Raw genomic sequence first — 24,994 nt, 5'->3', positions numbered from 1 at the left:
TCTGTCTCTGTTGTGATTTTTCAGTTTGCAGTTTAGTTGTGTCACTGTCTTGATTTGCGGCACATTTAGGGGCACAAAACCAGGTAGGGTAGTAGGCACCCATGGGGGGACCCAACTCCCAAGGCAACCAGGCACTCATGTGATTTTTAAAACATTTTTCAAGTTCTATCATTTCTGCCATAGGAAATAATGGGGATTTGAGGTGGCCCAACCAGCCGATTTCCCCCTTGGGGGGTGCCAAGGTGCTCCAAAGAGGGTTTAGGTGTAAGGTACATTGGGCAACAACTCCACCCTCAAACCCCAAGCTGGTGGGATATACAGGTATAGGTTTCCCCCCTTTTTTTCTTTAGGTATTTCTTAGTTTCTGGCCTCTTTGACAGTTCTGTCAATGAATCCCTATAAAGAACGTATATAACATCCAAGAATCCCAACACAAAGTGGTTGCTTGCTAATATAAACATTCTTCATAGGGATTCATTGAGAGAACTGTCAAAGAGGCCAAACTAAGAAACTCCTTAAAATAATAAAAAAACCATACACCACTGTTTTGAGTTTTGAGGCGGTAGTTGTTGCCCAGTGTGCCTTACCCCCAAACCTACTTTGGAGCACCTGGGCACCCCAAAGGGGGGAAATGGGGCTGTCTCAAATCCCCATTATTCCTTATGGCAGAAATGATAAAACTTGAAAAAAGTTTTAAAATCATTAAAAATCACCTGAGTGCCCGATTGCTTTTGGGGGTTGGGTGGTAGTTGACACACTTGGGTCTCTATCACCTAACCCAGATTTGTACCCCTAGGTGCTCTCCATAGGGAACAATGGGCCAGTTTGAGTCTCCATTATTCCCTATTTAGAACCTTTTAGAACCAGTTTGAGTGAGGTTCAAATTAGAACCCCCCCAGTGGTTCAGTTCAAATTCAGTTTGAAAACCACTCCGACTGGTTTTGTGCATACCCCTATCACAGAATCACTTGAGAGGGGAAAAGAAATTCCACTGTCCTATTAAATGAGAAAATGTCCTTATAAAAGATGAAAACATAAATGTAATTTCACATAAGGGCCACTTTACCATCAAGAAGCAGTACCAGTCACACATGGGACTCTCTACATACAGTCAGAGGCAGAAGGGAGCCCAAGAACAACATAAACAAGGAATTCAGTGCTGTTGCTGTTAAATGTGTGATCTCAGCCCTTTGGGAAAGCACAAAAATGCTTTTCTTCTGCCTAAGAATGTTGGAAAGTGCCACTGACTCACCATCTTCCAAATATTCAGAAATGGGCCGCAAGCTTGGCAAGACGTGCCTCAGGTTCTCCAGGAACTCTAGGAAACGTTCATGAGTTGATTCCTCTTTTCCCAGCACAGTATCGATGAAGTTTTCAAGAAACTCTTGTGGCTCATGTATCTGGAAGAGGAAGGAGAACTCGCCCTCCGTGAGGAGCTGCTGGGACCGGGCCACAGTAAAGATCAGTTCTGGGTCTCTCTGGAGAGCTTCTGTTAGCTTCTTTCTGGCTTTCCGTATAATATCGGAGGGTTTTTCAGCAGAAACCATGGCTTCCAAAGTGGCAAAGCTAGGGGGAAAAAAACCTTTTTAAAAAACAATAATTTTAGGCTTTGCATAACTAGAACTCAGAAGGGGGGGGGCGGCGTGACATTTCACTCAGAATTTTTGCCACATTTTCAATCCCTCCCAGAGGTGCAGCTAGGTAATTTTGGACCCTGGAACTAATGAGCTCCCCCGCCCACCCTGCCGCATAATAAGCATCCGCTCTGTATATATACATTTCACCACAATCCCACAGGTCTGGGCCAGAGTGCATTGTGAGCGGTGGGGGGACGGGGACTACACAGCCCCCAAATGATCCATACATCTTCTTGATCATTCACTACAAACTCATAGATCTGGGCCAGAGTGCAGAGGAGGAGGAGGAGGAGGAGGAGGAGGAGGAGGAGGAGGAGGAGGAGATGACAACCCACAATGGATTCACATAGCTCCTTCATCATTCACAAACTAACTGGGACACATCATGTGTCCCTTGCTCCACCAGACATGTCTTGCTTCACAGTTCTCGTGAAGACCTTTTGGATCACAAACCAATTTGAGCATAGTGAATATGTTTTTTAAAAAATATTGGTTATTTAGATGAAACAGCTAGTTCCATTTTCACTAGATGTGAAATACTCTATGGCCAAGTTCAGATGTACACTATAACCACGGTTATAATTTGCCAAGGTTGTAACTGCAGTACACCCGAATGCACAAAACCATGGTTACAGTCCAAAAGTTAACTCCATTTTGCTCCACCAAGCTCCACCAAACTCCAGTTGGGACCTTTGGTTTTCTCTAAGCTTCACTGCCAACTGCAGTTTTGCTGCTGAAGCATTACCCCCGACTGTAGACTCTGCTATAGACATGGTTTCACACCCATTTCCAAACCCAGTCATAGAGGCAGCTCCATGCTTTCTGCACTTCTCACCCGAGGATATGACTGTTCCATGCTTTCTGCATTTCTCACTGGCAGCCTCTCAGAAAACTGCCCCTCCTGTCAGTTGCACAGCTATGGAGTTGCCAGGAAACAGGGATGCCACCACATCCGATTGCAGGCTTGTCATTCTCTCAAGAGGAGCATTCCCTCTTCCCACTCCTTCCCCAACTGGCAAATGGTAGGGTGAGGACACAAGATGGCAGGGCGGGCACTCAGTGCTTTGCTCCCTGAGAATGGAGCATTAATCATGTATGTTCACAAGCACTGCAAGTGGCAGCACAAGCAGGGTACCCCATCATGGCGCAGGGAGGGGAGTGACTGGCTAGGGGTGGGGGAGTACAAAAGGCAGACCCAAGCAGGGAAGCTGGAGCAGCAAAGTTCTGTTTTTCACACAGAAAGGGTGGGGAAGGGGACCCAGCCCCTTCCCCGGGTGGGAATATTTGCTCCCTAAGTCTTGCTCATGAGAAGAATCATCTTTGGGCACTAATGCAAAACATACAAGATGGTACTAGCGCAGTGCGCGGTGGTACTCATAAGCTGCAATTATCCCACAGGCTGCTCTCTCACAAGAGTGACAGACTAAGGGAAGCAAGGGTTGATGTTCTATGCAGGAAAGATGCATGGACAAGCACTTGGGCAAGTGCTGTCCTGTTCTCAGTTGCTGGACCCAAGGACACCTCGGGGGGGGTGCGGCTCTTAGGAGCAGCCCCGTTGGGCACGTCCACCCAACGGCTATGCATGCGCCCAATCTCGCTGCAACTCTCCCTGTCGGCCACGGCCGCCTTTGGGCCGTTCATGCGCCAGACCCCACCTCATCCTGCCCTGTTCACGGTGAATTTGGAGTTTTTGTCAGCAACAGATATGGCTGTCTGCAGGCTGCTCGTACTGGCTGCCTCTCCACCTCATTGCCTATCAGCGACAAACGGCTTCTCAGGGGGACTGGGAGTCGAGCCGTCTGCCACAACCACACCTAACTCATTCCTTGTCAGCATCCGATATCGGCAGCAATCAGGGGAGTCGGAGCATGTTTATGAGTTTCCTCGGGTGGCCAATGGGGCTGCTCCTAACAGCTGCACCCCCCTCCCCGAGGTGTCCACAGGCCCAGGAACCAGAAGAAGCCTTCACGGTAAGTGAAACCAACACTCTGGTCTCAGCTACTGCCACCAATCCGCTGTCAAACCTGCGCCCTGCCAGCCCAGCAACCAATGTGGAGATGTGCACCCCCTGCCCGTGCCCCCAGGGGAGACGTTGCCATCCTGGGGCAGCTGGACACTGGTGGCCCCCTCTCTCATTGATACCCACACGAAGAGATCTGCATGGGGCAGCACACCAGGCCAGCACTGGGAGTTTTGAATGCCTAAAGGCTTTTGGAGCCCCCACGCATAGTATTTTTAACACATTTTTAATGCAGCCACACCACCTGGGAGAGACTAAAAAAGGTTTGGGGGCCCCAGGGGCTGTGGAGGCCCTGGACTTCAGCCCCGAAATCCAGGGGTAAGAGCACCTCTGGGTCTGTGCTGCAGCCTGGTGTCTGCACCATCCATGCAAATGGTTTGGGTGGGGGTGCTATTGGCAGGATTTGAAAGGCAGCCTCCCAGAAGGTTCTGTTAATAGCCAGGTTCTATTATTTACACAGAAAGGTTGGGGAAGGGGGCCCATCCCCTTCCCCTTTCTTGGGGTTCATGCCCCCAAAGGCTTGCTCATGATCAAGCCCGATCACCAGGGTCAGTCTTGGGTCAACTGAGATCCTTTTACAAGGAACCAGTCACATGACCAATGGCCAGGCATGAGAGTGCAAGGCCACGGGGACACCCCCAGACAGCTCGTGAGAAGGACTATTAAGGGGAGAGGTAATAGTTGCCTGACAAATCTGCCATGATGCCAGATGGCAAAACATCTCATTCACCTACTAATATTGCCCTCATGAGAGCATCAGGCCATGGGTGCTCTGAATAGAACAAGGGATGATTTTTGAGTGGCTGCCGCAGGGAGTGCTACCCTGGAGACCACTTTCCTTGTCTTGAGGACCACAGACAAGCTGCTGCAAAACTATGCCCCCTGCCAGCTCATGTATACACATGTACCTTTGCCATCACCCCACAATAACCAAGCCGCTGTCCAGGGGTGACTGGAGAACAGAGGCTTCCCTCTCCCATCAGATCTGCATACGGTGCAAGGATGGACTTGGACCCGGGAGTTTTGATTGGGTGGAAAGGTCCTCGCCAGTATCTACCCCTCCCTTGTAATCTTCCTTTTCCCCTGGCAACAATAAAGGAAGCGTCTAGATCAGGGATTCTCAACGTTGGGTCCCTAGATATTATTGGACTTCAACTCCCATAAACCCCAACCAAAGGCCACTGGGGCTGGGGGTTGTGGGAGTTGAAGTCCAATAACACCTGGAGACCCAGCGTTGAGAATCCCTGTTCTAGATGATCTTTGGGTGTACAGAAGTCTGCACAGGAGAAGATGGTGGGGAGGTTTCAGGGGGATCTGTTCTAATTTTTACAAAGAAGGGGTGGGGAAGTGGAGCCTAGCCACTTCCCTGGGGGTGGGGTGGGGGGCGGTTTGCAACCTCTGATTACTCATGAGCAATTATGATGAGCAAGGCCCTGGTTACTCCTCATCAAGGCATGATGATGAGTATGAACATGTGGACTGTGCCCACTCACTATAGTTTCAGGCCATAGGTGCTCCGAGTAGAGCTGTGTTGCGGTGTGTTGGGACACGGTTGGCAGGGGTATCGCAGGGACTGCTTTCGTGGTCCCAAAGGTGGCTAAGTGCCTCGGAAACCAGCCCCCTGTCTGGCCATTCACACATATGTACAGGTGTGCCATCGCCCGCAGCCCTGCAGTCAACTCAGCTGCTCCATGGCTGGAGGATCAGAAGAAAGTGCCCTCTCCCTTGATTCCCTGCACCCATTTATCAGCATACAGCGCACAGACAGAGCAGATGGACCTGGGACTTTCGAATGTGAGTATATGTACTGTCCCATTGGGTCATTCCCGGCCGTGCACACAGCCAGGCTATGGCACCTTCTGTGTCCGGATGTCCTCTTGGGTGCATGCAAGGCTTTAGAGGGATTTATTTTTTTTAACAATGAGAGTTGGGGACCCCAGTACAGAGGGGCCCCTGTAAATTCCCTGGTGGTTAAATGGGTGTATCAACTCATGAGCTTGCAGTCTGTGGGTGGGGATAGTGCCTTAGCAGTCAAAGTCATATCCCCAGTAGCCTGGCCATCTCATGAGAGTGAGAGCCCACTGAGCAGCCAGCTGCTTGCAGCAGGTTTGTGATGGGTCTGGCTGGACTGCTCTGATGGGCTCTGCCCTCACACATCTCGACAGACCTCCCAGCATCCTTTGCCCTCTTTAATCTACATATCCCATTATAGCAAATTTGGGTTTCCCCCTTCCACACTGAATGTGGGATTCCACCCCGGGCCCCCAAGTTTGCCGGGAGGCAGGTGGAGGGAACACTCAAAATATGCATGATTATGCTCGGCATGCCCCATTGAAGATCATGTCCAATCGCAGCTGAGTCACTGACGCAGTGATGGTTTGCACACAGTCTGGCCACGGAGCTGGCTGGGATTGAGCTGGAAGGCCAAACGGCAGGCAGGGGCTCCCCTCTCCTGAAACTCCAGTTCAGCTGGCCCTGGTTTATGGAATATCTGCAGCGCAAATTGGAATTAGGAATTGCAACCCCGGTCAAGGTTAACTGTGGTTATCTTGTATGTCTGAATGCAGCCTATGGATAGAGATAACCCTTTCTGGCAGCTTTACTGCAGTAGGGGGGGAAATCAATTAAAATCAAAGGATTGACCAATTTCCTTGAAATAAAAATACACAGAGTTCTGCCATTTGGACAACATGTGAGCCCAATTTCAGAGTTCTAAGCTCAGCCATTCTAGAAATATAAAGAGTGGGGGGGGCATCTTGCACTTTTTAATGAAGGCAAATGGCAGAATCTTTCACATCAGGGGTGGGATGATGGTCCAGGGTGGGGGTAGGAGGCTTCAGCTACAGAGGTTTTGTAATTTCCTGCCACAAAACAAGCCACTTATAGGACATTTTTGAAATATAAATATTTGTTGTATTGTATTATAAATCAATACACAGAATTTTGCTAACCTGTTCTGAAATTGGGCTCAGAAGTTGAACACTAGCCCAAGCCATTCTGGAAATATAAAAGGAGGGGAAAGGGGGTTATGTTTAACCCTTTTTTATGAAGGCAATGGATAGATTTCTCCACATGGGGGTGGAATGATGGTCCAAGGGTGGAATTCCATTCTAGTTTGTTTTTATTTTCCGCCATGAAACAAGCCACTTACAGGACTTTTTTTTGAAGGTTTTAAAAAATTCAAAATATCATTAAAAACCAACAGATCAGCTGATCTGCTGGGTAGACCTGATCTCCGAGGCGAGCTGACACCCTATGTCTGGAGTGGACGATTTGTCTACCTGCCAAACTCAATTGGTAGACCAGCTCTCCTGGATTTCCAGGGAGAGCTTGTCTACCAATAGGGATCAGCGGATAGACCAACCCACCACTCTGGACTTAGGGTGTCAACCCGCTGATCCCAATTGGTAGACTAGCTCTTCCCGGAAAGAAGCACCATTATGAGACCAGTTTCCCCAGAAAAATGGGCCTCAAAATGGCACCTGAGCCAATTCAGGTTGAATCAGGGATGATCGTATTCTACCACAAATCTGGCCCTTTGTTTTCAGGGTGATTTGATTCAGAGTAGAATCATCAAACCGCCCCCCGCCCCCAATTTGACCTGAATCAATTTGTGGGCAAACCATTTTGCACATCATTACTGAGCAAATGTGTGCATATGCACACAGGCAGCCACTGGGGGAATTCATAATTAGCTCATGAAGTAATTAGCTCAATAGTAACTAATTAGCTCAGTGCTGGAGTAAGATGAAGTAATTAGCTCAGTGGTGGCCAGTATGGGCAGATCACGGGGATGGTGAGGCTCATTCTCACTCCTTTTGCCCCATCCCGGCTGCCTCACTCTCCCTCACTGTGCCTGGCCAGCCTGGCAAATGACCAGCTCACATATAAGGGGTTAAGGCTGCGGCTAACACAGCAAGGGAAAGGGAGGCAATTGGGATGGAGCTAGAGGACTGAGAATGAGACTCACTGAGGCTCATTTGCCCTCCATCCCTCCCCCCCACTCCACTTGTACCGGCCACCAATGAATTAGATACATTTCTCCCCGCAAAAAACATTTGGTATTAATCTTCTGTTGCATCAATAAATTTAAAAAACTGGGCCATGTAATTGAAGAACAGTACCATTCGGCCAAAGTGAAGCACTTTCGGGTCTCATTGTTTTCAATGGGAGAATGGTACTGAGTGCAACCTTAAGGACAGACGTTACCCTTTGATAGTTGTTTCCAATGCAGCTTCTCCCTCCAGAGCCTCTTGTGTTTCCTCTGAATAGAAAGTTTTAGCTGGTGTTGGTTTCTGTCCATTTCTTTCATGCTGATGTGTTGCAAGATCCTCTGTAACTCTGAGGGATAACAGCTCTGCTTCTAGAAATTGAGAACAAGACTAGAGATAAGCAGCTTGGTCAAACAGATCTTACAAGACCCTAGCAAAAGGAGTCATTTGCAACAAAGGAATCCAGGTTATGCACTATTTAGGGGTGTGCACGGAACCGCCAACTGCAGTCCGGCACTGGGGTGGGGGGTAGCTTGAAGAGTGGTGGGAGCCTGCGCGTGCAAAGGACTGCTGAGAGTTTTTTCAAGCAACGTCGGGGAAGGGGCGGCGGGGAGGTATCCTGCCGCCCCAATTACTCTTAGGATTACAGCGCCAGAGCGGGAAAGCAACGGGAGGGGTAAGTAAACCCTCCTGCCGCTCTTAAAGGTACCCCCCCACCCGAACCAGACCGTCCAGGTCCAGACCGGTCCGGAGGCTTTTTTAATGGCCTCTGGACCAGTCTGGGCCCATCCCTAGCACTATTGAGCAACTATGCAAATTAAGTACAAATACTCAAGTTATTTCTGCTTCAACATCAAAGTTTGCATTCAGAATGAGAACAATAGGACATAGGAAGTATTACCCTCACCCTGAATTAGTTGTGTTGCCACAGGAGCATTGTGGGTTTGGCATGTTTTCAAAGTAGAAATGATAAGTTTATTACTATGCTGCTCTAACCACACAATGGTGTCTCTTACCAGAGGGCAGAGTGGGCAGTGCCCACTTGAAAATACCTGAAAATATTTATCAGCCATTTAATCTCCTCTGTCTGTCTTCTGTAGCCATTTCTCTGTCTGCCTCACTGTCTCCCTGTCTGTGCCTCTTACCTGCCTCCAGCTTAGACCCAGTGTGTACATAAGGTGGGCAATGGTGCCAGAATTTTGTAAACACCAATAGGAACACACAGTGTTGTTCAAATCTGAATATAATGAGGTAGCAGCCAATTAAAAGGCTTGTCTTTGTTTTCAGATGGTGGGCTGAGCTTAAAATACCCTGAGCACCAATCAGAAGGAGTCATGCTGATTGACTCCTTAGGCAGCCAATCAGAGTGCCCAGTGGGTGGGGAAGTGAGTGCCCAGTGGGTGGCCTTTTTCTTTAGCTACTTTTATTCTCTTCAATTATCTTTTCAATTTGTTTGTTTGGGCATTTGTCCCAAAGGGGATCCTATAGAGAGCGTGGGGGTGGATTCAAGAGGGAAAGTGGGGGAAAGGCAAGGAGAAAACTGAGTTGTTGCTGAGTAAACCTTTAGTTAAATCTACTTAAGATTTCCACGTGTGTATGAGGGAAGCAGCTATAAAACACAACTCAGAAAAATCCAATCACCATTTTGGTTAGAGATGGCTGGCTGGCTGGCTGTTGGTAAGTCTGATCTTTTGCTGGCTTCTTTGTGTTTGTTTGGAGGGGAGGAATGCAACCTCTGCTTTCTCCCCCTTGCTCTCTGGTCTGATCTATATGCAAAGCTTTATGGCCCATTCCCAAAATGGCATGCCTTAAGAACACTGGAAGGAACAGCAAACTGTAAGACTGGACTAATTAGATTAGAAACTGGCAGAAGAAGACATAAGAGTTCTTTTAGGGTATATGAATGGATTTCTGAGTCCAAAATGTTTTTCAAATAATTGCAGAAGTGGCTTTCCATGTGGGTGTGGTATATGTAGAGAAGGAATGGATTCTGTTGGAAGGAAATGATTTTAAAAATCAATTTGCTATGCAAAGAGCTAACCAGGGTTTTCTCTGGATTGTGGCCAGTATCTGTAACATTAATATGTCAACTGACAGTTATGGTTCATTGGGCAAGGATTAAGGAAGTGTTCTTTATTTTATTTTATTTTTAAACCATTTGTTGCTTGCTAGGATGGACACCCAAGCTAGAATGGATACCACCTTGGGTGGTGGGCACTAAAGGTGGGCAGAGAGTGGGCACCCAAGGTGGGCACCCAGTTGTTCAGCAGACATAGAGAAGTGAGAGCATGTCGCCATACATCTTTGCTTCCCATTGTGTCTTCTAAGTTTCAGGAGATGGTTCATAGCTGCAGCAAGCATTATTGAAAAACTTGTGGTTTTTCTATTATTGATGTATGTGGTTTTTAAATAGGCAGGCAGAGCTGCCATTGTAACTTCAGAATGCATTTGTTCTCCACTTTTGTAACTGATCTCTGCTTTACCTGTGTCTTATATAGATTTGCTTTTACATGTATAACCTGTGCTTCCTCCAAGAAACCCAGAGTGGTGCACATGGTTACATTTACATCTTAGCAACTCCATGAGTAAGGTTATGTTGAGAGATAAGTGAGTTTCATGGCTGAATGGGGATTTGAACTTGGATTTTTCCAGTCTAGTCCAGCACACTAATCACTGTACCACTTTGGCTCAGTTCTTCCTTGTTGTTTATTATGAGTAGTGTTCATTTTTTGAAACCAGGCAGACAGAGCTACCCTGGTGACTTCAGAATGCATTTACTCTCCTCGGAAGCAGCCTTTTGTAGCTGGTCTGTGCTTTACTTGTGGCCTGTACAGTTGTGTGTGTGTGTGTGTGTGTGTGTGCTTGTGTTTGATCCTGCCATGTTAGATACAAATCTACATACTACTGTAGTCCTTGTAATCACTATAGAACAACTGATGTTTTACATATTTCTCTGTATCTCTGCTGATGAGCAATTGAGGGGTGTGTGCGCATTTTATTATAATGAGTGCCTTTCATCCCACTCATTGGTTACAAATCTGTAATGTACCTGTTATTGCTAAGGCACACACCTAGTCCTGGCTCCATCTCCGCAGTTGGACACAATTGGCTCCACCTCTCACTACCTGTGGCTGCACCCATCACCTGCCCTGCCTAGCACTCCCACCCCATCCCCAGGAATCACCAGCTGCCACTGTTACCACAAGTCAGTGTAGTTGTCTAGAGATTCTTGGTCTATATGCCATAGAATTATCCAGAAGTACCTGATTGTACGAGGAGGGGCTTTCTCCTCAGCCAACCAATCCTGTGGAAGGAGCTCTACTTCTGTTTAGTTTGGTTCCTGGGCTTACTGCCAACGGGATGGAAATGTAAGCTCTCTGAGATCAACTCTCTGGGTATAAAGCCCACTCTGGGAAGAGCAGAAGAAGCTTCAGGAGGTGAGCAAGCTTTTCTAAACAGAACAACATCTAGCCTTTCCCCCCTTCAAACTAACTAACAGGAGGAGGGGAGATTTTGAGGGGCTGGTTTCTCTTTAAGGGATAAGTCCTAGTCTGTGTCTGTGTGTTATTTGCCAGGGCTAGCATTTGCCAGGGCTAGCAAACTTCAGTGTTTTTGTTTGTCCCTGCCTCGAGGGGGTAGAGTCAGTTAGGGCTGTGGGAGGCCCTACATTTATTTGACCCACATCCTGTGTCTCAGTTTGAAATCTACTCTCTAGATAAGAGGTGAAGGCCTGAGAGCATAGCGAACAGAGATAGCAAACAGGACATTGGGAGTTTAGTGGGAAGTGTGCTGGGGAGCCTGGTACAAGCCCCTGTGATCACAAAGAGCCCGGTGGAGAAGAGAAGGTAAGTACAAATCCGTTCCTCATATAATTACTGATCTCTCCCTCATATTCTTGAGAAAGGCCATTTGGACAGTTAAATAGCTGACCATTACAGCTGAGACCTATCCTTCTCATAAATTATCTCTAAATACAGTACTGTAAACAGCCAACAAAACCAGTATGAAGATAGAAAGTCATCCAGGGAGGGTGACTTTTTGCTTCATGGGCAGAAGTCATGAGAGTGTGCTCAGTGCAAGAAGCTACTGGCTCTCAGGGAACAAGGTGGATGATCTGGAGAAGCTCAGAGAGAGAGAGAGTCATGCAGACGAGACCTTCAGGGATGTGGTAGAGTCAACCCACTCAAGGGCTGATAGCTCCTCTGCTGTCAGGGAGAATGAAGGTCTCAGGGAAGGAGGTCTGAGGAAGAGAGAAATGTTCCTTTAGAAGAGACCCCTTCTGTGGAAGATGAGCACGTATCCTTTTGCACAGAGGATACTCCTCCAAGGGGTGGAGGCCTCCTTGTAGTGGGTGATTCAATCATTAGAGGTATAGAGAGATGAGTTTGTGACCCGTGTGTTGACTGCATGGTGACTTGCCTGCCTGGTGTGAAGGTTGCGGACATCACGCAGCATCTAGATAGGCTGTTAGGCAGTGCTGAGGAGGAGACAGCTGTTGTGGTGCACGTCGGCACCAACGATGTGCGGAAATGTAGTCGGGAGGTCCTGGAAGCCAAATTTAGGCTGATAGGTCGAGTACTGAAGTCCAGGACCCCCAAGGTAGCATTCTCAGAAATTTTACCTGTTCCACGTGCAGGTACAGTGAGACAGGCAGAACTGAGGGGTTTCAATGCATGGATTAGGACATTGCATGGACATGGACATTGGTGCCGGGAGGAAGGGTTTAGATTTGTTAGGCACTGGGATACATGTCCCTTCCTGCACATCCTGCTTCTGGAGAAACCAAACAAGTAGGGAGAACAAGACCTATTAAAGATACCAGAGGCAACCAAATCTGCCCATGTGTGCAACCAAATGTGTGATCATGAAAGGAAGCTTTCCTGGCCCTTCAGATGTGCCAAAACAATGCTTTATTTATACATCACTGCTCTCTCTCGCTTTTATTATTTTTATATTTATATTATCTGTACTTTTAATTTTAATTATGCATTATTTTAATTATATTGTAACCCACTTTGAGATTATTTTAATGAAAAGCGGTATATAAATCAAAAACAAACAAAAGGAAGTAACTTTGAAATCTTTGTACTTTGTCCCCTCTGATGTTCTTGGGCTTTCAGCTTTAGCCTCTGGAATCAAATGCTCTGAAGAGAAGAACATGACTGGTGAACTTATTTACATAGGCAAAAATGCTGAAGGAAATATAGAAAAGCCATTTGTAAGTCTGCCAGTAAGGAGATGGATTTAGGGTGGCAATCCTCGTCAGAATGTGTAGGCTTTGTATGTGACAGTGAGATTGGGGGAGGGAAAATGGTGTACAGAATGAAGATCCCTCTACCCGGAAAGGCGAGGTGGGAGCTAGGCCACAAACCGAGCTCCATTCGTATCAAAAACCGATCCTTCCAGGCTGTGCTGATTGTCCTGACCAAAATAGGTTGGAGTGGGAGGAGATGGCAATCTAGTATTCAAAAGGAGGGGTGGCGATTAGAAAAACAGACTCCCTCAAATAGAGCAGCACTAAGATGAGGCTACTTCCTCCCTGCTCAAGGAGGCCCACCTCAAATTAGGGATCACACTAAGCCCACAACCCTCCTCTTCCACTCTCTGCTCTTCCCACTCACCCCGCCAACCTTTCCTCAAGTAAAGAAAGGGAGGTGAGCTGGTGGTGTGGTAGCAAGCATGAATTGCCCCCTTGCTAAGCAGACTCCATCCAGGTTTGCATTTGAATGGGACACTATGTGAGCACTGTAAAATCTCTCTCTCTCTCTCAATATTTATATCCCGCTATTCCTCCAAGGAGCCCAGAGCGATGTACTACATACTTACATACTTAAGTTTCTCCTCACAACAACCCTGTAGGAGGTTACGTATGTAGTACATCGCTCTGGGCTTCTTGGAGGAAGAGCGGGACAGAAACACACACACACACACACACTTATTTATTTATTTATTTATTTTGCAGTGCTCACATATAGTGTCCCATTCAAATGTGAAGCAGGATGGAGACTGCTTAGCAAGGGGGCAATTCATGCTTGCTACCACACCACCAGCTCACCTCCCTTTTTGAAGTGAGTTAGGCTGAGAGAGAAGTGACTGGCCCAGAGTCACCCAGCAAGTATCATGGCTGAATGGGGATCTGAACTCGGGTCTCCCTGGTCCTAGTCCAGCACTCTAACCACTACACCATGCTGGCTCTCTATTCCCCTTTGGGGATGGGGCCGCTCAGGGAAGAGCACCTGCATGCTTCTATCTGCAGAGAGGGCTTGTAAAGACTCCTGCCTGTAACCTTCGAGAAGCCACTGCCAGTCTGCATAGACAATACTGAGCGAGGTGGTCAATGGTATAAGGCAGCTTCCTATGTTTCTATCAAATAACATTAACTTCATGTATAAGAATCTGAAATTCTTCAGTTGAGATGAAGGTGAAGCTGCCTCAGAGATGTGACATTTCAAATGAGCCCAAAACTCAACTTGAAGGGATTCTGACTGCAGTGGCATAACGACTGAGTGGCATAACGACTGGACTGGATGTTGACCTATAAAATTAGGATAACCAATTGCTTATCCCATAAGGTCAGTGTGAGAGTGCATAAAGAAGCTTTATTCATTGTCCTTGTAGCTTAGGGAGAATGCCAAGTGAAACTCACCATGGACTGAAAACATCAGCGCCTGATTGGACCCTGGACATGTGACTTCTAAACATTCCAAGAACTGGCAACAGGCTTTTTCGCCCCTTCTCTGTATTAGAAGGAGCAATTTTCGACTTTTCTTCTTGGCATCTGCCTCTAGTTTGTCCAAGGTTTCATAGTCTTCCTCTGTGATGACAGACTGGGAGAGTAACTCATCTAAAACCATGTCTATGTCTTTCTGAAGGAATTCAATCACTTGCTTTCTTCCTCTCGATATGTTATTGGCAGATATCATTACTGAATCCCCTGACCTGTGATAGAAAAAGTGCATTTTATCATATGCATTACAGTAAAACAAAATAATTCAAATGAGTAAGGCTGTAATAAACTGAATTATAGAGAGTCAGAACAATGGTCAATCCAGGGTAGCAATGTTCCATTTCATTGGTCTTCAGCTTGTGGGTTGGAGCCCACAATTAAGTCATGTCCTTGTCCAGCGATTCCCTACCTCATGTTGGTGGACAACTGCCATCATCCCCAGCCACAATGGCTGAAGGCCACATATGGGAGTTGTGGTCAAATGATGTCTGAGGATCCAAGTTTAGGAACACCTGGACTGGCTAACATGGGCCACAGCAACAACTACCCATCATTCTCTCTCTTCCCCCACCCCCAAAGAAAGAGAAAAATGAAGGAGGAGCAAAGAGAGAGACGAAGGAATCAACATATTCATATTTAAAAGCTACAACAGAGTCCCATCTTTCAGACTGAGACTAGAGGTGGATCCTAGACCTACAAAAGTGTAACACTAGACTGGCATTAACTTTCCATGGGTGCTTCCACACCAGCCTTTTTCTCTGGAATTGCATTTTGTTTACTCCCTTTTTTATGGAGCATCCCCTGACATGGTCTCCATCTTCAGTGTTTTCTGCTCTCTCCTCCCATGTTTTTCAGATCCCATTTGTTACTATCTTTTTGTAATAAAATGCAATCCCAGCTCCAGCTGATCCAGTGAGGACAAAATGCTATAAGACTTTTCAGGGCTCTTGTGCCTTTAAACTGAAAGCTTCTTCTTTGCATGTTCAGCCCAATTTATTGCTTCCTATTCATCTCAGCAGATAATGAATAACCTAAACCTGTAATGCCAGTTTCTGTTCCCTTGTGTGGGGAAGAACACTTAATTATTGATTTTCCCTCTTTCTTCTTTTCACATATTAATTATGAAAGGGTACTACAGTGCCAATGCTGGACCTTTATTAACAAGGCTTTGCTTTATCACTTAAGCACAGCAGTTACCCTTTGGGGGCTTTTTCTGATGAAGACTCTCTCTCCAAACCCTCTTTTGTCTTCCTTGAAAATGATGTCCTTCCAGCCAGTGTTGATACAGGCACATTTCTCGCACTTTCAATCTCAGCAAGAGTTTCTGCATCTTGTAAGGAACGTGGTTCTGTTGGTAGAAATTGAGAATGTGAGCACATTTTTAAAAACTGCTTTTCTTAGTCAAATAGATGGCCTATCTGCAGTCTAGCAATGCCAAAATTGTATGCTCCTTGCAGGAAAAAAGTTAACTGAAATCCAGGTTTGTAACCAAGTAATCAAAATTCTGCACTAACAAATTATTCAATCTAACGCAACAGACATAAATTATTCTCCTTCTAAAACTAGTGGCTGACATCCAGACTATGTATTACTACTCAGGTGTTACTGTAAAGAACTACTTAATTTCAATAGGACTTCTGTCAAGTAATTTAGTCAGGATGCCTGGCAATGTCTTCAAAGAAGTGTGTGTCCAAGAGTCACTAATTTCTCTGCTTAAACAGAAAAACCCCACAGCCACATCACAACGTTGGGGAGTTTGTAATTAGATCATTAGGAACATGACACTGCCTGCAAAATCCATCATGCAGGAGACACAAAATGGTACAAATGCGCTGCCTTTTCTCACTCCTTTCAAAGGGGGTGACCCTTCAATCACAGTAATAAAGCTTTGATTTATTACATCAGGGACTTTGGTCAAACTAAGCTACAAGTCATGCTTATACTCTCCCAAGTCCCCTTTAACTGAATAAAAACCACTGTCCAAAATGTTCTCGGCATTCTCCCTTCTCACAGGGGAACTGCTTCTTCTTGAGTAATCCCAATCTTTGGGTCCTCTTTCTGCCTCCTTGAAGGTTCCTGGGATCTCAGCCCAGTTTCCTTTTCCTGGGGATCCAGCAGAGTTCCAGTTCTTGGCTCAGTCTGGTGATGCGAGTGACACATGGCTGCCTGGGATACAGCCTCCACAGAGCAGGGAGGGGCCACCCTACCCTGAATACATGACTTGTTCACATAGCAATTTATTATACTATTTTTTCCTTTTGGTCCAAGGAACTCAAGTTTATGGTTTCCTGCCCTCCTCCCCATATTGTCCCAACAACCCTGTGATTTAGGTCAGTTTGGGGGAAATTGACTAGTCCAAGCTCACCCAGTGGGCTCTGTAGCTGTGAGGATTTGAACTCAGATCTTCCTAATCCAAGTCTAACCTTGTACCACTACAGCACACTGCTGGTTTCATACCTTCTTCCAAACTCAGAATTCACAGTCTGGTCATTTTCCCCCTTTGCCAATGTGCAGGAAATTGCAATCCATGGGCCTGATCTTGGTTTTGGACTCACCTCAGGTTCTGTGCCAGCTGGTCAAAGAGTCAAAAGAAAGATAGCAAACACCACGGAAGAGATTCAGTGTATAAGTGCTTATATGCCAATGCCAGATGCCTCCGAGCCAAAATGGGTGAGCTGGAGTATATGGTTGCTAACACAGAAATAGATATAGTGGGCATAACAGAAACATGGTGGAACAGTGAGAATCAGTGGGACACTGTTATCCCTGGATATAAACTCTACAGAAAGGACAGGGCGGGGCACCTTGGAGATGGAGTAGCACTGTATGTTAAAGAAGGGATAGAATCTAACAAGCTAGAAAACCTAGGTGGACTGGAGTCCTCCACAGAAAATACAAGGCCTGAAAGGAAATGTGCTACTGGGGACGTGCTATCGCCCTCCGGATCAATACGCTGACAGTGACTGGGAGTTGCAGCAGGAAATCAGGGAGGCCTCAAGGATAGTGATGTGCCTGGACTGGTCCGGAGGCCATTCTAAAGGCCTCCAGACCGGTCCGGACCTGGGCGGTTCAGGGTTCGGGCAGTTCGGGTGGGGGGTTGCTTTAAGAGCGGGGGGAGGGTTTACTTACCCCTCCTGCCGCTTTCCCCCTCCAGCGCCCATAGTTCCTTTAGAATTGGGGCGGCAGGATACCTCCCTGCCACCCCTTCCCCCATTCCATTGCTCAAGGCTCCCTGGACTCAGAAGTCTTCTGCGCGCGTGCACATTGCATGCATGCTTCACATCTTTAAAACTATCCCCTAAGGTGGGGGGGGGGTTTGCAGCATAATACCTAAGGAGGTATTGCAACAGCAGCGGCAGTAATTTGGGCGGCAAGATACCTCCCTACCGCCCCTTCCCCCATTCCACTTCTAAAGGCTCGGAGCCTTAGGCTCCCGGGACCCAGAAGTCTTCTGCGTGTGCGCACATCGTGCGCGCACTTCACGTCTCCATGACGTGCACGTGCAAAAGAGACTTCTGGGTCCTGGGAGCCTAAGGCCCCGAGCCTTTAGAAGTGGAACGGGGGAAGGGGCGGCAGGGAGGTATCTTGCCGCCCAAATTACTGCCGCCGCAATACCTCCTTAGGTATTATGCCGCAAAACCCCACGCCTTAGGGGATAGTTTTAAAGATGTGAAGCGTGCACGCAGAAGACTTCTGGGTCCTGGGAGCCTTGAGCAGTGGAACGGGGGAAGGGGCAGCAGGGAGGTATCCTGCCGCCCCAATTCCAAAGGAACTAGGGGTGCCAGAGGGGGAAAGCAGCAGGAGGGATAAGTAAACCCTCCCCCCGCTCTTAAAGCAACCCCCCACCCCAGTGCCGGACCGCAGTTCGGTGGTTCCGTGCACACCCCTACTCAAGGAGAGGCAGGGCTGTAATAATGGGTGACTTCAATTACCCACACATACACTGGGTAAATTCACAGTCAGGTAATGGCAAAGAGCTCAAATTTCTAGATACGCTGAATGACTGTGCCCTAGAACAGTTGGTCTTGGAACCAACCAGAAAGAAGGTGACCTTGGACTTAATCCTGAGTGGCACCCAAGACCTGGGGCAGGATATCAGTATCGTCAACCCTTTAGGGAACAGTGACCATAGTGTGATCAAATTCAGCATACATGCAGGGAGAGAATCACCAAAGAAGTCTAACACAGACATTTTGAATTTCAGAAGAGGAAACTTTTCAAAAATGAGGAGTATGGTTGAAAAGAAAGCTGAAAGGGAAAATCAGGAGAGTCACTTTGCTCCACAATGCATGGAGTTTACTCAAAACCACAATACTAGAAGCCCAGTTAGATTGTATATCCAAAAGGAGGAAAGGTACCACTAAGTCCATGAAGATCCCAGCATAGCTAACAAGTACCATCAAGGAAGTCATAAAAGGGAAGAAGACTTCCTTCTGAAATTGGAATTCCTGTCCAAATGAAGAGAACAGAAAGGAACACAAACGCTGGCAAAAGAAATGCAATGTGACAATAAGGGTGACAAAAAGAGTTTGAGGAACATTTAGCGAAAAGTATCAAGGAGAATAACAAAAACCTCTTTAAATACATCAGAAGCAGGAAACCTGCCAGGGAGGCGGCTGAACCATTAGACAATGAGGGAGTGAAAGGGATTATTAAGGAGGATATGGAGGTTGCAGAGAAGCTAAATGAGTTCTTTGCATCCATCTTCACAGCAGAGGATACTGAGCATATACCTTTCCCTGAACCAGGCTTTTCAGGGATGGAGGCTAAAGAACTGAGTCAGATAGAAGTGACATGAGATGATGTTCTAAACTGTCTGGAAAAACTAAAAACTAACAATTCGCCGGGGCTGGATGGCATCCATCCAAGAGTCCTCAAAGAACTCAGATGTGAATTTGCGACCTCCATGCTAAAATTATACAAGTTATCCCTGCAATCGGGCTGTGTACCAGAGGACTGGAAAGTAGCAAATGTAACACCGATATTCAAAAAGGGATCTAGGGGTTATCCGGGAAATTACAGGCCGGTTAGCTTAACGTCCATTCCAGGCAAATTGATGGAACGCATCCTAAAGGATAAAATTGTAAAGCGCACAGGACAACAGGCCCTGCTGGGAGAGAACCAGAAGTGGGGTCCCCCAGGGATCTGTACTGGGACCAATACTTTTTAATTTATTCATAAATGGTCTAGAAGCAAGGGTAAGCAGCAAGGTGACCAAATTTGCAGATGATACCAAACTCTTTCGGGTAGTGAAATCCAAAACGGATTATGAGGAGCTCCAAAAGGATCTCTCCAATCTGGGTGAGTGGGCGACAAGATAGCAAATGTGGTTCAGTGTTGGCAAGTGTAAAGTAAAGCACATTGGGACGAAAAACCCCAACTTCAAGTATACGTTGATGCAATCTGAGCTGTCATGACTGACCAAGAGAGGGATCTTGGGGTTGTGGTGGACAGCTCGTTGAAAGTGTTGACTCAATGTGCGGCAGCTGTAAAAAAGGCCAATTCCATGCTAGGGATCATTGGGAAGGGGACTGAAAATAAAAATGCTCATATTATAATGCCCTTATACAAAACTATGGTGTGGCCACATCTAGAGTACTGCGTACAGTTCTGCTCACCACATCTAAAAAAGGGCATTGTATAACTGGAAAAGGTACAGAAGAGGGCAACCAAGATGACCAGGGGCCTAGAGCACCATTCTTATGAGGCAAGGCTACAACACCTGGGGCTTTTTAGTTTAGAAAAAAGACGACTGCGGGGAGACATGATAGAGGTCTATAAAACCATGTATGGTGTGGAGAAAGTGGATAGAGAGAAATTCTTCTTGCTCTCATATAACAATAGAACCAGGGGTCATCCCATGAAATTAATTGCCAGGAAATTTGGGACCAACAAACAGAAGTACTTTTTCACACAACGCATAATCAACTTGTGGAATTCTCTGCCTCAAGATGTGGTGACAGCCAACAACCTAGAAGGCTTTAAGAGGGGTTTGGATAACTTCATGGAGGAGAGGTCTATCAACGGCTACTAGTCAGAGGGCTATAGGCCACCTCCAGCCTCAAAGGCAAGATGCCTCTGAGTACCAGTTGCAGGGGAGTAACAGCAGGAGGGAGGGCATGCCCTCAACTCCTGCCTGTAGGCTTCCAGTGGCATCTGGTGGGCCACTGTGTGAAACAGGATGCTGGACTAGATGGGCCTTGGGCCTGATCCAGCAGGGGTGTTCTTATGGTCTAACTTACATAGGCCACAATTTTCTCACCTAATGAAGTATCTGCCACCACTGCCCCAACCTTCAATGATGTATTTACCACGATTCTGGTCTACATATGAACTACAAGCTCAGCCTCCAAGAGCGCAAGTCATTTGCATGCTCAGAAGTAAAATAAAGCTTCTGAAAACCAGTTTGAAATTGATGCTTTGTTTGAGGGACATTTACTGACATCTCAGGACAGCCAGGACATTGGCAGCCAAAAACCACAAAAATCTCAATCTTTGGAATGTATTCCAAGCAACATTTTGTCCTGAAAAGCTCACTTTTAAAGAATGTTAGGCATCACTTTTTCACTGTGCCATTCTCTCTTTTCAAGGCCATGTGGTTATGGAGAAGCTCAACCCATTTCTGCTCCTCCAATAGGATTCTGTTTTCAATAATGCACTAAATGGATGATTGGTGGGCAGGGGGATGAAGCAGGACTCTATTCTCCTTCATACTTTCTCCCCACCTCTCATAATCAGTTGGCTTTGGGGAACTGCTCAACCAAACCCTCCATGTTTTTTGTTTTGTTGAGCAACTTTTTTTCTCTGTCTTGTAAGGACAGAGGAGATCCAACAAAGTAGGGAGCATGGAGAATGTTGCTGTAGTCAACTTGTTTTTGCAAGGTTATCTCTGCCTCCAAGACATCAGCTACTGACCTGCTCCAATACTTCCCTGTAGCTTGTTGCTGAGACTAAAACATGATGATGCTTGGCACATCATGCGAGAATAAAGAGTTGGGCGAGAGAAGCCATGCCTCAATCAAGAGATGCAATCAAGAGATGTGATGCCTCTGAATCAAGAGGTAAAGCAACCCACACTCCACCCCAAAGATCCCAGCTACACCACAGATGTTATGGCTGATGGGTCTGCAGGTTCATACAAATACAAATAAGCATGCATACAGTGTAAAAAAGGTTTTTTGTACAGTGAACACAGGGGGAAACATCAAGAAGCTAGCTAGTGACTGGAAGTGGACTGCATGTCACAAGAAAGCAGAAAACAGAGGTGTGCTCAGGTGCAGAATAGAGGGGCGTGCAGGGTGAAGCCTGTTGGGATTTGCTACAGACATTGTCTCAATTATTTATCCAGGGCATGCTTCTCTATTTGAATGTATCTATGTACTGGCTTGGAGGTGCAGTCACAGTTGGCTCCTTGCTTATTGCCTTGAATTCAAACTGAGAGGTTCTCCCTCTATCTGCATAAGAGACTGTAGTGTTTAGTTCGTAACAAATATCAAACTCTTGTTTCTCAGTTAAAGTTAGCTTCTTGTTCAATTACTTATAGAGGATAAGTAATTACTCTGGAACATTGCCATAACTCCCAAAAGCACTAGGGATGTGCACAGAACCAGCTGGCCCGGTTCAGTTCCAGTCCGGACTGGACTCAAACCTGACTGGACCAGTTCTGTCTGGCACCCTATTGAACCCCACCCCCCTAGTTTGGTTTGGTCCTGGGGGGCTTTGTGATTTTTTAAAAATATATTTTTTAAAATTACCTTTAGTCACTTTTGGGGCTTCCTCTAGGCCACATGGGGGGGGGGGTCCGTGAAGGTTCCCCCTCCCCTTACCAGCCTTGGTCATCACCGCCATGGCCTGTTCGGCCACCTCTTCTGGCCCGTTCAGGCCTCCGTATGTTGGTGCGGTGGCCATTTTGTCCACTGCCGTGCATGCACGAATGGCCTCTGCAAGGCCTGGCATGGCCCAGGGCCTCACAGAGGCCATTTGCACATGCGCGGTGGCACAAAATGGCCACCATACCAAAATATGGAAGCCTGAATGGGCCGCAGCAGTGATGACTGAGGCCAGCAGGGGAGGGGGAACCTTCAGACCCCTCTGCAGCTTAGAGGAAACCCCTCAAAGGAGATAAAGGTTTTTAAAAAATAAAAAGACACACACCCAAAACTGTCAGGGGGTTCAGTCAGAGGCCGGATCCCCGACGGTTTGAGGGGTTTGTGGTTTTCTTAAATTAACCTTTATCTCCTTCGAGGGGCTTCCTCTACATTGCAGGGGGGTCCGCGAAGGTTCCCCCTCCCCCTGCCAGCCTCGGTCATCACCGCTGCGGCCCATTTGGCCACCTTTTTTGGCCTGTTGGGGCCTCTGTATGTTGGCGTGATGGCTATTTTGTGCCACCGCGCATGTGCAAATGGCCTCTGTGAGGCCCTGGGCCACGCCAAGATCGGACCAAACCAGCGGGGTGGGGGGGGCGGGGTTTGGTTCTACCTCGGAACCATTGAACCGAATTGGTTCGACGTAGAACCGAACCCCCGTCGAACTTCCAACTTCCAACTACTTCCAACTCCCACAAGATACCACACTGCCATGTCCAGTACTGTTTAAAAGTACAACCTTTTAAGACTATTTCATGCATTGAAGGGCCAATCATCAGGGGGGAAAGCCAGGAAGGACCATGTCATGTGAACATCCCACAACTGTAACCCTAATGAAGCAGCTATAAATGACCATCTGGAAAAAGTACTGAATTCCCCCCCACTATGCAGCTGTCAAAGGCTCAGGATCTTTGCCAGTGAAAGAAGTAGGAATCCATTTTCTAGGGAAGAGAAGGGGAGCAGGGGCACCAATGCATTTCCCCTCACTCCCAAAGTCACTCATGAAGGGAAAGGAATTTCCACTTTCCTATGCTAATGAGGTGTCTTTTAAAACACAGAAAATATGAATGTAAGGGCCATTTTAAACATATGAGGCAGGACCAGGCCTATCTCCATATCATTAGTAGGAAATGCAAGAACATACAGAAGGAATTCAGTGCTACTGCTTCTGCAACTGCATGCATGGTTTCCTTTCAAGTCATTCAGAAAAGCAAGGAAAATCCCCTCAGTCCAAGGAAGTCATAAAGTCCCACTCACCATCTTCTTCTACATATTGAGAAATGGGCTTCAGGCTTGGGAAGACGTATCTCAGGTTTTCCAGGTACTCTAAGAAACGTTCATGGGTCGATCTGTCTTTTCCCAGCACAGTATCAACCAGGCTCTCTACAACCTCTTGTGGAGTATTCAACTGACTGAGGGAGGAGAGCTCGCCCTGTGTGAGGAGCTGCTGGGACCTGGCCACAGCGAAGATGAGCTCCGGGTCTCTCTGAAGAGCTTCCGTTAACTTCCTTTTGGCCTTCTGTATGAGCTTGAAGGACTTTTCAGCGGAATCCATGGCTTCCCAAGTGGCAGAGCTGGGTGGGGAAAAAACCTCTTTAGAAAAATAATTTTCAACTTTATATAACTAGAACTCAGAATAGGGGAGATTATTTCCCCCACAGTATACCAAGAAACAGATCTTGCCCCATTGTTGGAATTGGTGCTGACTTGAGCACTTGTGCTGCTTGAAGCGACACCAAGATGCTACTGGCCACATGCCCCGATGCTGGCCCAACTCCCTGATGTCAACACCATAGTTGGGGGTCAGGGGCAACATCAGTGTCAAGTGGCCAGGGCCAGCCCTGCCTCCCTTGCCCACGCTGCCCTTCCCCATCTCCTGGCTAGCTTACCTACTGAGCACACTGGAGTTTTAAACTATGAGTCAGCAGCGGAGATGATGGCAAGCACCAGCCTTCTAGCATGGAACAGTGGCTTCTTTTGCTGCCCTTTCACCAGCTGGTGAATAACTTTTTCTCTCACTCCCTTCTCCCTGCTCTTTACACCCATAAACTTCTGCACATTGCCTGTTTCCTTTTGGGAGTAAAGTGCAGTGCTCAAAACCTGTTGGTGGAAGATATGGGGAGAAGAGCGTAAGAGAGGAAGTGACCCAAGTAGCAAAGCATAAGCAACAGAATCTGCCTCTCTCTGCTAGGAGCTCCATCCTTGCCTGTTCCACTGCCCACTTCGGCCTGTGACCCCTACTTTAAAACCCCAGTGTGCCCAGAAGGTAAGGCAGCCGGGAAATGTGGCAGGAAAGCATGGGGGTGGGGGGTGGGGGGCTGACACTGCCGTTGGCAGTGGGGTGTGGCGGTGACAGGCAGGTGAGGCATTTCTCAGGGTGTGAGAGCAGGGCAGGCTGCCCACACTCGCCACCCCATGGATCAGGCAGCATGCTCTCAGTGAGCTATGCCCATAATAACCCAGGCTGCTGATCACGGAAGCACCTGCCATCCCATTTACAGCATTTCTCTCTTCACACACAAACAGCTCAATTATCATCATTATCATGAGGTGGAGGGAGGGAGTGGCCATGAGGGGTGGGACTTCCTATCCGCTTTCAGTCACTGTAACCACGAGTGCAGTTTCCTTTTCAAACATCTTAATGCGGCTACAGACAGTCTATACAGCTTGCTCTGCCTGGTGATCTCACTCTGTTGGGTGAGAGTGAACAGAATAGAGATACAGAGAGAGTTTGCCAACGTTCTTTTTAAAAA

General features: G+C 47.1%; 1 protein-coding gene across 1 annotated transcript in view; it reads right to left on the bottom strand.

Moving 5' to 3' along the window:
- Positions 1 to 24,149, bottom strand: part of LOC128332019 (interferon-induced very large GTPase 1-like) — a 35,432-nt gene extending 11,283 nt beyond the window's left edge. Inside the window, exons 1-6 of the mRNA XM_053266194.1 lie at positions 24,131 to 24,149; positions 23,499 to 23,815; positions 15,574 to 15,724; positions 14,296 to 14,588; positions 7,867 to 8,020; positions 1,253 to 1,566 (exon numbers count right to left, since the gene is read on the bottom strand). Coding sequence (XP_053122169.1) covers positions 1,253 to 1,566; positions 7,867 to 8,020; positions 14,296 to 14,588; positions 15,574 to 15,724; positions 23,499 to 23,796 — 1,210 coding nt within the window. The 5' untranslated portion in view covers positions 23,797 to 23,815; positions 24,131 to 24,149. The remainder of the gene's footprint in view (positions 1 to 1,252; positions 1,567 to 7,866; positions 8,021 to 14,295; positions 14,589 to 15,573; positions 15,725 to 23,498; positions 23,816 to 24,130) is intronic.
- Positions 24,150 to 24,994: the final 845 nt, after the last annotated feature.

Source organism: Hemicordylus capensis, chromosome 6, assembly GCF_027244095.1.
Source record: "Hemicordylus capensis ecotype Gifberg chromosome 6, rHemCap1.1.pri, whole genome shotgun sequence".
NCBI classification, from domain to species: domain Eukaryota; kingdom Metazoa; phylum Chordata; class Lepidosauria; order Squamata; family Cordylidae; genus Hemicordylus; species Hemicordylus capensis.
The sequence above is the reverse complement of the archived record's forward strand: the minus strand, read 5'-3'. Positions and strand labels throughout refer to the sequence as shown.